This window comes from Gopherus flavomarginatus, chromosome 15 (genome assembly GCF_025201925.1).
Source record: "Gopherus flavomarginatus isolate rGopFla2 chromosome 15, rGopFla2.mat.asm, whole genome shotgun sequence".
NCBI lineage: Eukaryota > Metazoa > Chordata > Testudines > Testudinidae > Gopherus > Gopherus flavomarginatus.
The window spans coordinates 11,043,748-11,058,123 of record NC_066631.1 but is presented as its reverse complement, the minus strand read 5'-3'; the positions used below and the strand labels follow the sequence as shown (position 1 = coordinate 11,058,123).

At 46.9% G+C, this 14,376-nt stretch overlaps 1 protein-coding gene across 3 annotated transcripts; it reads right to left on the bottom strand.

Moving 5' to 3' along the window:
- Nucleotides 1–807: 807 nt before the first annotated feature.
- On the bottom strand, nucleotides 808–12,660 carry SIRT4 (sirtuin 4). 3 transcript variants are annotated; one of them, XM_050923648.1, is made up of 5 exons: nucleotides 12,607–12,660; nucleotides 7,762–8,267; nucleotides 5,998–6,292; nucleotides 1,978–2,175; nucleotides 808–1,263 (listed from the first exon to the last, which is right to left on the bottom strand). In XM_050923648.1, the coding sequence occupies exons 2-4, from the start codon at nucleotides 8,265–8,267 to the stop codon at nucleotides 2,023–2,025; spliced, it is 954 nt and encodes a 317-aa protein (XP_050779605.1). In that variant the 5' UTR covers nucleotides 12,607–12,660; the 3' UTR covers nucleotides 808–1,263; nucleotides 1,978–2,022. The 3 variants fall into 3 exon arrangements, with proteins under 3 accessions (XP_050779605.1, XP_050779604.1, XP_050779607.1); XM_050923647.1 differs by having other exon boundaries at nucleotides 7,762–8,455; nucleotides 12,607–12,642; XM_050923650.1 differs by having other exon boundaries at nucleotides 12,632–12,642.
- Nucleotides 12,661–14,376: the final 1,716 nt, after the last annotated feature.

Below are 14,376 nucleotides of genomic sequence, written 5' to 3'. Positions count from 1 at the left end.
TGCATCCTAAATGGAATTTTAAGGACTCACAACACTGAAACACACTCATAGCGAGCAGGTCAGCTCAAAGACCCAATGTTTGCCCAGCATACACTTCTGCCTCTCAATCTGTATACAGCGAATACGTCTTAAGGGACCAACAGAAATTGGTAGCTTAACAGATGTGGATCTGCTCTTAGTGGTGGGGCAAAATGAGGGATGGTGATATTTTCGGGTGGTCTGTTTAGACAGACAGTCCCCTAATCAGGGTGGTCTCTTGTTCAGGTGTCATATTACTCGTTTGCTTCATCTAGTGCTAATAATTTCAGCTTGAATTTCTGAACTGGAAAAATGAATCTGACCCAGGCATGAACTTGACCAATTCATAGGAGGGAAAAAAATTCCAAAGCAACAACATAAATCTTGTAAGCAATTTTTTAATTTAATTACACACTGAAAATCTACTCCCAACTGTGCATTTCCGAGAAGGTAATAGTTTAGTTAGAAGCGCTCTGGTCAGACTGATTCAGTGAAACTCCAGCAATATCCCAGTAATTTTTTTTTAAAAGGTTCAAATAGGAGCCAGGGGTAACTGCAAAATTGTACAGTACCTTCCTCTGCCCCAGTAATGTTCAGTCTTCTCCCTGCTAGAAGAAGAGGACTTGTTCAGCTGATAACCCACCCCTCAAAGAAGTCTCTCCCTGGAGAGCGGCTGCATTTAGCAAGTGCCCTTGTTCAACTTTTCTGCCGAAAACTTTTTTCTAGTACAGGTTCCTCCCAGCTCTGGGAGAGCAGAGTTCCGGCTTCACGGGGCCTGTCTTATGCCATCCCCTCTCACCTGTTTGTGACATTCGATCCCCCAGCTGTTAAAACCCTCTTCAACTCTGTGCTCTCCCTGTCCCCCATTCCAATTTGTCTAATCCCTCCTCCAAGCTCCCCTTCCCCAACCCTCCTCGTGCCAATTGTAAGAAAAGTGTCTTGGTTTGGAGATACAAAAGTCTGATCACCCTGTCCCAGCACCTTGCAGTGAAGGCAAAGCAGAGGCACGGTAGATTGTAGGGACAGGCAGGGCTGAGAGAATCTCATACCAGACGCTTCCCACCCCTCCTGCTTCCAAGTAAATGGAGACCATGGTTCAGTGCAGGAAGCTGATCTGATTGGAACGGATGATGGTTTGCTGCTCTCTGCTGGTCTCATCAAAAGATGCACCTTTAGATCTCACCTCTGTTTGCCTCCTGAGTTGAAATAGCCCCTCTTAAGAGATTGTGATGGGTCAATAAGCACCTAACAATATGAGGAAAAGAAATTGCTTTATGCTGATTATTATTAGTATTACCATAGGACCCAGATGGACCTTGATACTTTAAAAATCAGTGCCCGATTAGCTGTGTGTAATCCTACGAGGCAGTTTTTGTATTACCACATCCTGTAAACTTTGCACTAAAAATCACAATGCACAATGAGCCTTGGTGAGTCACATTTTTTTTTAATGTCTTGACACCAAGTTTCAACAATGTGCTGATCAGCCACTTTGTGACCCTGTAGCTACTCCCTGGGGGCTTTCTGCTAACTGCCTTGTTAAAGTAACCATCTGATTGGAACCCAAAGAAACCAGAAAACTCAAGAATCAAGTCTGAAAATTTCTCTCACCCCATTCTCTGGGAGGATTTGCATCCTTGGAGCCATTCTCAAACCCAAAGAAGTCAATGGGAATTAAGGGTGCTCAGCACCTTTATTTAAATTAATTAATTTGTAGGCAGTCAGCCTTCCCGATCAGGACTGCATCAGTCAGAGCTGAAACTATATGACCCAGTGTTGGCACCTGTTACTGGGATGGCTTTTTGGTCGGCTGATCTCAGTCCCTATCCTGCCAGAAGTGCTCAGCATTTGATGGGTGTATAAGGACCTCCTGCTGCTCAGTGGGTGTGACTGACAATCCCACGTCAGCTTGTCACAGGCAAGGCTGGGGAGTTTACTCACCACGAACAGGATACTTACCTTGAGTGGGTGCAGGTGCCTAGCTCACTAACACTAGAAGTTGAGTCACCGTGGGACAATCAAAGGCAGCAACTCCCCACACCGGGAATTCAGTTTCATGGATGCAAAGTGATCTGACCTTGTGGGTCCAATATTAATGATCACAATTGGCAGTTTCTTCTCATGGGCAGCAAGTGCAAACCTGTAACCAGAGTACACCTGCACAGATACAAAGGAACAAAGCGATGAGGAGCCTGGGCAGAGGAAGAGCTATAGAAAGTACCAGTTCGCATAGGCCATTGCCCAATGGTGGGACATGATTGTTCCCTCTGGTGTATTTGCAGATACTGTCTACACAGAAGAATGCTACATAAACTACTCTTCATTCAAGCACTAGATCCTTTCTTCAAACCTGCACAGGATGGGAGCAGCTGCTACTTAACTCCTAACAGGGGAAAGATTTTCAATACTGTGGAAAATATTCCACCTTCAATGGGTGTTTGTGATTTTCCTTGCCACCCTTAGCTAGTTATCGTAGGGCCTTGCTTACACACTTCCACCATCGTGGCCTATCTCCTCTGCCCATTTGGTCCTGCTGATGAAGTCCGGGGATAAATGTGAGACCTTGATCGCTTGCAGGGACAGGATTATGACTTCACTTCAGGTTCAAGCAGCAGTTAGGCCGCAAGTATCCTGAAGAGGTGAGGATTGGAACTCAACAGCCTTGGCCAGGGCTGTCCTTAGCCATAGGCAGAATAGGCAGCCACCTAGGGCACCACTTGGTCTGGGGGCACTGCTCTGCTGGGAGCCTGGAGAGACGGGAAGCAGTGGAGCATGTAAGACCAGGGCTGCTGGGTCCTAGAGATAGCCGAATGCAGCACAGTCTGAGGGAAAGGATTGGCTGCTGTGGTCTCTGGGAAGGGGTGGGGAAAGGAATTCACCTGTAGGGTGACCAGATGTCCCGATTTTATAGGGACAGTCCCGATTTTTGAGTTTTTTTCTATATAGACTCCTATTCCCCCCACCCCCATCCTGATTTTTCACACTTGCTGTCTGGTCACCCTAGGTGGGGGTAATTGGTACCTATATGAGACAAAGCCCCAAATATCAGGGCTGGCCCTATAAAATCAGGATATCTGGATCTGGTCACCCTAGCTAGGGAGCGCGTCTCTCCCCCGGGCTGGCAGCGATCCATCTCATCCGGGGGGGAGCTGCACAGGGCAGGATGAGCTGCTGTGGCTTCATGGGTGCCCCGTCTCTGAGATCAGATTCTGTGCTAACTTCACCATGGTCTGTTGGGCTGGCGGTGGTGCCCATTGGCATGTGATCAGACCTGAGGGTTTGCTGCTGCTGTTGCCACTCTGCACCCAAAGAGGTGGATTTTGGGGTCCTGCAGTTTTCCACCTATCTCCTCCTCTACTGCAGCTGTTGGACCAGCAGGCTGGGGGGGTGAGCCAAGCATGAAAGCAGTACTGTGTTGCCATTTAGATTGTCATTTAACAAATTTGTTCACCAAAAATGCTTGCTAACAATCCTGAATTCAATTTCAATATTTAAAAAAAAAAAAATCAATATCTTAGCCAAAAACAGAAAATTAAGTTGTTGACAATTATGTGTGACAACTTATTTGTGTTTGGTATGGGGAAGGGAGTGGGCCAGTTTTCATCAGAGAAACAAAAAATGTTGACTGACTTTCCTACAGCCCTGTTACTGCTAAATAGAGCCCTCCAACAACTGTAATATGCTCATCTCCGTACTAATGTATAGAGCAGGGATCAGCAACCTATGGCACATGTGTCAAAGGTGGCACGCGAGCTGATTTTTGGTGGCATGCAGCGGTGGGATGAGAAGCTCAGCCTGCCACTGTTCTGGCGTTCCAGCTGCTGCACCATTGCCACTTGGGGTCCCGGCCACCAGCCCCGCTCAGCAGCCACTGCTGTCCTGGGGACCCCCAAGGAACCCCAGGCTGGCAGCGGGCTGAGCAGGCCGGCGGCTGATACCCTGGCTGAGCCACTCAACCCGCGGTCGGCCTGGGGTTCCATTCACTCAGTTGGTAGGTGGGCTGAGCAGGACTAAATTCAACGAAATAGGAAAACAAGAGCAACTAATGACAAAGTGCAAGAACCTAGAGCAGTGGTCCCCAACCTTTTTCTTCTGGCGGGCGCCAGATGAAGGACCGTGGGGGTCGACGAGCATCCGCCGAAATGCCACCAAAATTCAGTGGCATTTCAGTGGCGACGCCTCTGGATGACGCTGCTCATTGGCAGCAAGCGGCGTCATCCAGAGGCATTGCTGCCGAAATGCCGCCGAATATTGGTGGCATTTCGGCGGATGCTCATCCGCCGGCCAGTACGTGGGTGCAGTGAGAGGCCCCAGCGGGCGCCATGGCACCCTCAGGCACCACGTTGGGGACCCCTGACCTAGAGAGCCTCCTGAAGCACGGCGATCATTTTGATTTAAATGGACTTGAACTGTATGAAGAATTGAGTACGCTGTCATCAATAGTGCCACATGTAAAATCGATGATGGACATTGTACAGTTTACTCATACCAGCAAACTTGTTGACATATATCCTAATGTGTACATTGCCACTCGTATTCTACTGACAATTCCTGTAACAGCAGCATCAGGAGAACGGAGTTTCTCAAAACTAAAGCTCATTAAAAACTATCTCCACTCTACAAGGAGTCAGGAACACTTGACTGGTCTTGCTATTCTTGCAATCAAACAAGACATCACTTTGTCTTTGTCATATGATGACATTATTACTGATTTTGCAGCCAAACAAGCCAGAAAGATTGCTTTTAATTAAAAACAAATCCTTGTTTCAATACCTCTTCATATCAATTTCCAATAAAATGTTGACAAATTAAAAAAATTATATTATTTGCATCATTCTGTCAAATCAGAATTTTTTCTATAGTGCTACCTCTTTAGTGCTAGTCCATCAGCATTACAGTGTGCTTAATTAAGTTAAACTGGTTTTAATAACATGCATGTGGCAAGTTTTCCAATACTATAAGCTTATGTTTGTGTTGCTAAGAGCAAGACAGGCACAAGGGCACCAGTTTAATAATCCCGCCTAGGGCACCATAAATCCTAAGGACGGCCCTGGCCTTGGCCTTACCCACTCACAGCAGCCCTTGAGACGTGTGTGAGCATTTTACAGTGCAGCTTCATTCTGTAAAGTAGCTTTCACGCAGATTCTGTCCCAGACTCTTTCTCAGGTTAAGTGGTGGACTCAGAGTCAGGATAAATAACAGCAAAGGCAAGAAGTAGCTCAGGTAGAAAAAAAGATGGCAAAGCAAAGAAGGGGAGCTGCCCAGCAGGGCTGTTCCAGAAAGCAGGTGAAGGCTCTCTGCTGCCTCATCTGCTTCAACTTTTTTCAGCAGTCTAATGAGGAATTCACTTGCAACTCTCTCTCCAGGCAGAGAACGCTCTATGTCAGTCTGCTTCCTGCAGGTCTCCAGCCTGGGTAATGTATAAGCCTTCCCACATTGGAGACAAAGTTATTTCAGGTTGCCATTCCCATAACGCTAGGGCGTGAGAGGAATATGTTAGAAAATTCAAAGGAAAACCTGAAGTGGGGGTGAAGAGGGATTTTGCAGCACTTAGGGGTCCCACAACTTCCTGATATTTCACATCGGGCTTAATAGGGTGCTAAAGACAAAAGGTTTGGGCAAGAAAAGGTGAGACCTTGATCTTTGCAGGGCTAATCTGTATCTAAAGTCAGGCAGATAATAGGGCTACCTGAGCAACCATGGAGATTAAGAAAGTATAGATGGGATAGCAGAGGCACATCAGAGCAGTATCAGGAAAATGGCTGAGTCAGACTGGCACTGAAGTGAAAAGCATATTATAGGTACCCCAAGGGATGGCTGTGAAGCCAGATTATAAAGAGAGTAGAACAAAATACTAGGAAACTCTGGAGACTGGATTGAGATAAAAGGGATGGTGGTCCCAGATTATGGGACCAGGGACAATTGCAGAGACAGTAGCCCTGAAAAATAAGAATACAGACAGGGGAGATGAGCAGTTACCTGCAAAGAGGATCCTGCCACCAGCATGGAATCTGATTCAGCCAGGCGCTTGTGCACAAAGTCCACTTTCTCCCGGCTAACTGTGTCCCCGAAGAACGTTACATCTGGCTTCAGGATCCCACCACATCTGCTGCAAGCCGGGATGCGGAAGTTATGCACCTGCTCCTCCGTGAGGAAGACATCCCCATCAGGGGCTATGCCATGTGCTTCAGCTCTCCAGGTCGGATTCAGCACTTCAAAACGCTTCTGAAGCTCTGAGCGGGGAGTTTGCTCTCCGCAGCCGAGACAGAGAACCCTGAAACATAGTTCATGGTCTTTCAAAGAGCCCCATCTCCACTGGGCTGCAGCGATTCACTGAGCCAAAGATTTTAAGGCCATCTAATCTAATCATCTTCTGACCTCCTGCATGATACAGGCCTGAGAATGTTACCTAGTCATTCCTGCGTGAAGTCTGGAAGGCCCAATATGGCCCTCACAACTGTGTTTAACTATGACCCTGAAGGAAACTGCCCTGTGGGAGCAGGTGCGTTCTAAAGAATATGTGATCTAAAGCAGTGCTTTTCAACCCATGGGGGTCCACAGACTATATCTAAGATTTCCAAAGGGGTCTGCACCTCCATTCAAAATGTTTAAGGATCCACAAATGACAAAGGTTGAAAACCACTGCTCTAGAAAGTCAGAACGACTCAAGAAGAGATCTAAGGGTATGTCTTCACTAGCAACGTAGCTGTGTACTTGTGGCACCAGCGCTGGGAGAGAGTTCTCCCAGTGCTCTAAAAAGAGCACCCCCCCGAGGGGAGTAGCTACCAGCACTGAAACTTGCATCTCTTGGGAAGGAGGTGTTTCTTCACACCCCTGACTGAGAAAGTTTCAGCGCTGTAAAGTGGCAGTGTAGGCAAGGCCGAAATCCTCTACCTACTTCCCACCTCCATCCTCGCCAGTGGGCCGGGGGGATTCCTGGTTTTAGCATTGCTCTGAAATATCACCACAGGTTCAACTTCCAACAGTGTCAACTCAGCCCAGCATCTTTCCAAGGCAGATAAACTAGCTGCCATGCTGTTTACTGTGTGTGCAGATCTTTCCTACAGGGCCTTTGAACTTTGTGGTCCCATCTGCTCTGTGTAGACATTAAAGTACCTTGGGATCTTCTGGTAAATGGCCTTGGCTAAAATTCCCCCTCCATTTCTGTGGTGCAGAGTGCTGCTCTCCCTCCCAGGAAGTGGCTGCACAGCAGTGGTGCTGTGTACATACAGTATGCAATGTCTGTGGCATGTACTATCCTTGCTGCACTTGTTGTCTTCAAACAGGTGCACCTTCTGTGCTTCCAGCACAACACGCTGATTTCAGCCCCATTTAACTTTCCCTGCACACTCATGGTTCCTGTTCCCCTTCTTACCTTCACTGAGAGGACTCTAGATATGACAAAAAAGGAGAAGCTCCTAATTGTAACAGACTAAAGGGGAAATGAGTCAAACAGTGATGCACAAAAGGTGTGTGAAATGTGGGAGCATCTGGGCATAAGATGTTCTGCCCCTTGAACAGCATCTGTGGATTAGCCACCCTCCCACCATAGCACAGCAACTCTGTGCTCACCTCCCCCGCAGTCAAGCAGTACCTTTTATGTAGTCTCACCTGTATAGTAACATGACATCTTTACATAATTCCTTGTGCACCCCCCAACACCACACCCATTTGTAAGCTACCCTCCCACCCATAAGATGGTACCTGTGCATTAACCATCTTTTCCCTAAACCTGTAGAGTACCTGTGTGTGCAGCCATGCAATTCCATCACCCGCTGACTCCCGGCCTTGGTATGCAGGGCATCCACGTTCTGGGTCACCAGCCAGTGCAGCTTTCCTAGCTTCTCCCAGTTTCTTAAGGCCAGGTGCGCTGCGTTAGGCTGGTGAGAGGAGAACTGGGGCCAGCCCACAAAGTTCCTTGCCCAGTACCTCTGGCGGGCACTGGCACTGCGAACAAACTCAGCATGCTGGATGGGTCGCCTGTCTGTCCTGGCATAAAGCCCCACCCCTTCTGAGCGGTAGTCTGGGATCCCTGATTCAGTGGAAATTCCAGCGCCAGTCATTACCAACAGCCTCTGGGAATGAGAAACAAAGCGCTGCAGTGCCTCCACTTCCACAGCATCTGGAGGAGGGCTGGCTGGCACAAAAGCCAGGTTTGGAGAGGCCTTGGCCACAGAGTGAGATCTGTAATGGTGGAGCCCGAGGGCTCTGCAACCTTCCGGCACCTTCAAAGCACAGTATATGCTCATCTAGGATCCAAGGTGAATATATGACAGTTAAACCTCAGAACACAGAACTCTTCCTTAAGTACAAGGTTACTTTTTCTTTGGCTACTGTGAGGAATTCATGATGCTGATAATGAAACTTTGTCCTTCTCTTCTGCCTTCTAGTCAACAATCCCAAATCACTTTGGACACGTTAATTAATTAAACAGCACCTGGGAGGAAAGCATTATTAGCCTCCTTTTCCAGCTAGAGAAACTGAGGCATAGAGAGGAGGAGTAACTTTCCCATGGTCATGCACTGAGTCAGTGATAGAGCTGGGAGACACCAGAACTCCTGACTCCCAGCCCTGTTCCCTACTCACAGGTCTCACCCTTCGTCCTGGGTTGACAGGCAGCTCTCCCCCTGCAAGTGGACAAACTTGGAATAGATGGGGCCAGTTCCTCACATTTTATGACTTTTTTAAAGGGACACCACGGCAGGGGAAAGTCAGAATCTACCTAACGCATGGCTTTACACTGGGTTGCAGCTGGACAGCGCTCCTTTCAGGCACATGTGATGGGCATCAAGACTGGCAGTGGAGAGATAGGGTAAGAGAAACCCAGGAATGTCAAGCCCATCTCCACTGGCCTTGCCTGGTTTGGGAGCCCATTTTCTCCTGAGGTGGGATCTTTGCTCTGCTGTCTCAGTGCAGAGTTTTCTCCAAATTGGGTGGGGAGCAGTGCACACAGAAGCAGCATCACATGGAGCAAAGCCCTCACCACAGCAGCAACCCCAATCTTCAGACTCCCTCCCCACAGGTGATGCCCCTCCTCACCACTGGCCTCTGATAAGGGAAAGGCAGAGATGACTTGCCTTGTTGTCTCCCCGCTCTCCACGATAGAGGCCCTACTGGTAGAGATTCCTTCAGCATCCCACCCTTTTGGGCATGAGAGTATGGAGCCTCTGGCTGTTACGGAGCCCGGGCAAAACAGGCCTTGAATGGGTGGGTGAGTTTGCAACCTAAGCTGCCTACCAAGCCAGTTGCCATGTTGGGTACCATCCCCCTCAGTATGAGCAAGATGGGAGGCAGGAATGGGGCCTCTCTCTCCTGCTTCTCTAATAGCAGGGAGGTTCAGTGTGTCTCTGAGCTGCTGCTCCCTTACAGGGGTCTGGAGGGAACCAAGAACAGAGGGGCCCAGTGTAGGAGGAGCAGCTGGGCGATAGAGGGCGACAAAGGGGCCGCAGAGTGGCCCACAAACAGTAGGGGATAGCATTAAATTACTGAGGGAGGGAAGAATGGATTTTGGAGAGCTAGCAATGTAAATTGGCTGGGGGAAGGAGAATTGATCTGGGGACAGGAGAGGCATTGATTGCTTTGGCGACAGGATTGGGAAAGAGTCAAAAAGCGTAGAGGAGGAATGACACAAGGAGAGACATTTGTCCACCCTATTTTCAGGAGATTTTTGTCCACTTTGTAATTTCCCTGTGTACAAAGAGCATTTAAAAAAACAAAATAAAACAGTGAAGAGGATGAACTCTCTGGAGACAAGAGGATAGAAAACAGGGAGAGAATTTGTAATTCATACTAAACACCAAATATATCAGCTTAGGCCAGCATGGGATCCTAAAATGAAGAGCCTGATTTGCAAAGGTAGGTGCTGCGTGCCAGTTATAGGCAATGGATGCCGCAGCTGCCCAGCATCACTGAAAATTTGACCACGTTCTTAGGTACCTAAGTATGGATTTAGGTACTAATTTTAGGCACCCACATCTGAAAAGTTTGGGCTGGATTTTTCAAGGTATTAGGCCTTGCCCCACTCAGCATTGCAAGGCCTAAGGCCCAGACCCTCAGAGGTTTTGGGCGCCTAACTCCCATTGTTCACATCTACCCAACTGGACCCGCAAGCAATATAGGTGAAGAAATAACTAATTTGTGAATCCTGAAGGGGCCTAGGTATAAATTAGGTGCTAAGCTGCTGGACAGGGTCAGGACTGAGGCAGCTGAGCCCAGGCCCAGCCACCAAAATTTAGGTGCATCACAAACGTAGGCACCCAGAGAGATTAGGCACCTACAGGCTTAAGCAGCAGCTGAGCAGGGATTTTATGAGTGCTAGTGGCACCTAAATATTGGATGTAGGTGCCTGAATTGGCAATTAGGCACTTAATGGCTATGCTATAGCCACTATTGTGGCACAGCTGTGGCCCTGCTGCTGTGATGATGTAGCGTAGACACTTACATCGATGGAAGGGGTTTTACTGATGATGTAGGTAATCCATCTCTCTGAGAGGAAGTAGCTTGGTCTACCTCGCCATGTCCGCACTGGGTGTTAGGTGAACCTAACTATGGTGCTCGGGGTGCAAAAATTTTCACAACACAGCTAGGTCGGCGTAAGTTTTAAGCGTAGACCAGGTCTCAGTCTGACTTGTAAATCCCTCCCCTAAATGTGTTTACAAAGCTGGGACCTACCAATGACATTTTTAAAGGGGTTTAGGCAGCTAAACAAGCAGATAGGCACATGGGCCCAGAGTCCCAAAGGTATTTAAGGATTTCAAAGAGAGTTAGATGCCTGAATACCTCAGAGGACATTTTCAAAGAGTCAGCCCAGGTGCCACCTAACCCATCTAGGTGCCTAAGGGCTGCTACCATTTTGCAGCTAAAGAGCTGCTCTGAGCCTTAGCACAAGCTGAAGCCCCAGAGGCTCTGCCCCAGAACTAGGATTTTTAAATTAATTGGAGGAATGTCTATCTTGCCAACAGGGCCTGATCCTGTAGGTGTGCTCTGAGCATGCCTGAGTCCTGTCAGACCCTGCAGCAGGAGGGCCGGATGGTGGCCACCAATAGGTGGAGGAGTGGCCAGTACAGCCCTGCACAAAAGAGAGCGAGAGACCCAGGGAAATGTAGGGTGAGGCGAGGTAATAGAGGGATGAAGTATGAATGGGGTGGAAAGCAGGGGGTTAGTTGCCAGGGCATAGGCTTCCTAAGCAGATGACCTAGTTTAGATGCCTAACTCCAGGAGAAGGTTCGTGGCTGGGGATCCTAAGTGGACAGAGGCACCTTTCTCTGGCCCATCAGCTGACCAGCCCAAGTCAGACCGTTAGATGCTTAAGCCCCTCTCCTCTGCCTGCCCCACCTCCTGGCATTTTACTCCTGGTAGCTTAGGTGGCTCCTGCTCAGTTCTGAAAATTTTACTTCCTGGTCAGCGTCTGAAAATCCCTTTCTCAGGTGCTTAACTATCTCCATGCTCTAGTCTAGGGAGCGTAGGCAGCATAGCGCTGCCTAACTCAGGGCTGAAGCTTCCACTAGACAGTGGGCCACTTAGGGGGTTAGTCATTGCTCTGCTCAGCTGAGCAATACAAACGTCCCTTTAAAAATCTGGTCCTAACTAGAGAAGCCACTTTTGAAAATGGACATAGCTGTTTAAGGGCATGTCTACACTTAAAACACTGCGTCCGCACAGCTGCAGTGCTTTAATGATGATGCTCTAAGCTGAAGGGAGAAAGCTTTCTTCAGCATAGATAATCCACCTTCCCGAGAAGTGGTAGATGCTCTCCTGCCAACATAATACTGGCTACACTAGGGGTTAGGTTGGTATAAGTGGATTTTTCACACCCCGAATAATGTAGTTATACTGATATAGGTCTGTAGTGAAGACCAGACCTAAGTCACTTAGGCCCAGATTCTCAAAGATTTTAGGTGCCTAAAATCAATAGAGCTGAAGAGAAGCCAGTGACACAATATTTAATAAGGGACTGACATGATGAGATCAATGGGAACGGACACTTGTTTATGCATCAGCATATTGGTCAGACTGGAAGGGAGCAAGATGAGAGGTAGAGAGTCTGCAGTGGTATAGGTGGGAGATGACAGTAAGTAGCAAAAACCAAGGGGAAGGGATGTACAGTATTGGAAAAATGTGGTGAAATATGAAAGAGAAAGATTTTGTGACAAGCAATACTGGGGGGCGAGGGGAGGCTAAATGTAAAGAAAGAAATATTTAATGAAGAAAATAAATACACTTGAAAAACAGGGCTTTTTACTTTTAAGATATGATTCTTAACATCAATGCTTTCTAGTCCACAAAATAATTAAAAATCATTTTCCATCTTACTCTCCTGCCAAGTCCCATATCTACAGTTCTTCGTTTCCCCTGTTACAGTTGCACAAAATACTAACATTTCACACACCGTCTATAAACCACTACGGAGACAGATCAGATCAGCATTACAGCAGGAAAGATAATCCCTGACTCCAAAGATCTCTACAGCACCCAGCTTAGCCATACCTCCATTTCTATAAAACATGCATATTAACGAGAAAAATAAAACAGAAAAAATAAAGCCCTTGTTAAACCAGCAAAAAATTCTATAAGTATTTGCAATTTCACCTCTCACGTTATTGTAGTGCCTGACCTTCAGAGACGACAAAAAGGCTGCTGAAGCAGAGAACTCTGGGAAATGTAGTTCACAAAAAACCTAAAAAGGAAAACTACAAATCCCACAATTCAAAGAACACACGTGTTGAAAAACTGAGCAAGGAAAAAAAGCAAGATTTCAAAACAGGGAAACCAATCATACAATCCTTTCTCTCAAAGTCTACGGGGAGAAATTCACATGAGTACTAGAGACAGATTCTAGCAGTACTTAGCTTATTACACTTAATTTAGCAGATCTATACTGGCATTATATTTTAATTCATAAATTTGGCATCCTATAATATAGACAGCAGAGATAGCTTGAGAAAAGCTGCAGCGTGTGTGAAACTTTCATGGGACAGAAAGGTGACAGAAAGCTGGTGTCGCAAGTTGGCTGATGGACTAATTAGCCTAATGATGCCCATGATACCCTGCAACCAGTCTGGTTCACCCCATGTTTGAAAGCAGGTGGTTGGCAAGTGAGCAAGGGTCACTGGCTCACTTCTTGGAACCTCAGTGCTACTATCAAGTGGAGCTAGTCTCTGGAAGGCTGTGCTTAAGTGTATTTGATCTTTTGGGTCTGAAATTAAAACCTTGTCTGTGTCTTTTGGGCTATGAAGCACAAACATTATCTCTTAGCTTCTAAGGTTCAAATAAGATGTGATTATCTGATTGAAAACTTTTTAGGGTATTTTGTCCTGAGAGGTTGAAATACAGCTGTTATTAGTATTTTTAGCAGCTTCTTTGGAGGCTGATTTCTTGCCTGCCTGAAAAAATAGATAAGGTGAAGATTCTTAGGTAGGTTCCTTTTTAGTTGTGTCTCCTTTTTCTGGGCTTTCTGTGTTTCTCACGGGGGTTGTCTGTGATGTTTTTGGTTTAGTGGGGTTAGAATAAACCTTGATCTTTCTCTCAAAGCTGTGATGGTTCAGTCTGTGTTCCTGAGGAGCTCTGCTGCCTTCTTTATCTGATGCTTTGTGTGCTCTGGGAGTGCTTATTCTCCAGAGGAGGGAAGTGCAGAGTTAATGAATTCCTAAAGTGAATCCAGTGCTCACTCCTTTCAAAGAGCATGACTGACTCCTGGAGATGTAAGGGCAGCTTTATAATATTCCCTTCTTTCCAGCAAGAAGGGGACAGAGGAATGAGAGGTGAATCAGCAAACATGGCCAAAGCAGAGGCTCCAGTGTTACGTTATATTCTATATGATTTTATGAAAATATGTTAATGAGCATGAATATAATGTAATTGGAATATGCTTAATGCAAAAGGTCTCTTTTCAGGTATCATTACAAAGCTCGTGACACCTTATAGACTAACAGACGTATTGGAGCATGAGCTTTCGTGGATGAAAGCATGCATCCGACGAAGTGGGTATTCACCCACGAAAGCTCATGCTCCAATACGTCTGTTAGTCTATAAGGTGCCACAGGACTCTCTGCTGTTTTTACAGATCCAGACTAACACAGCTACCCCTCTGATACATTACAAAGCTTATAATCTACTGAGTGTGGTCATCCAATTTTGCAACAGAAAATCTTAAAAAACAGACTTCAACAAGAAACTACTGAACTGGAATTAATTTGCAAACTGGATACCATTAACTTGGGCTTGAATAGAGACTGAGAGTGGCTGGGTCATTATGCAAATTTAATCTATTTCTCCATGTTAAGTATCCTTACACCCAGGGCCGGCTCCAGGCATCAGCACAGCAAGCAGGTGCTTAGGGCAGCCAATGGAAAGGGGCGG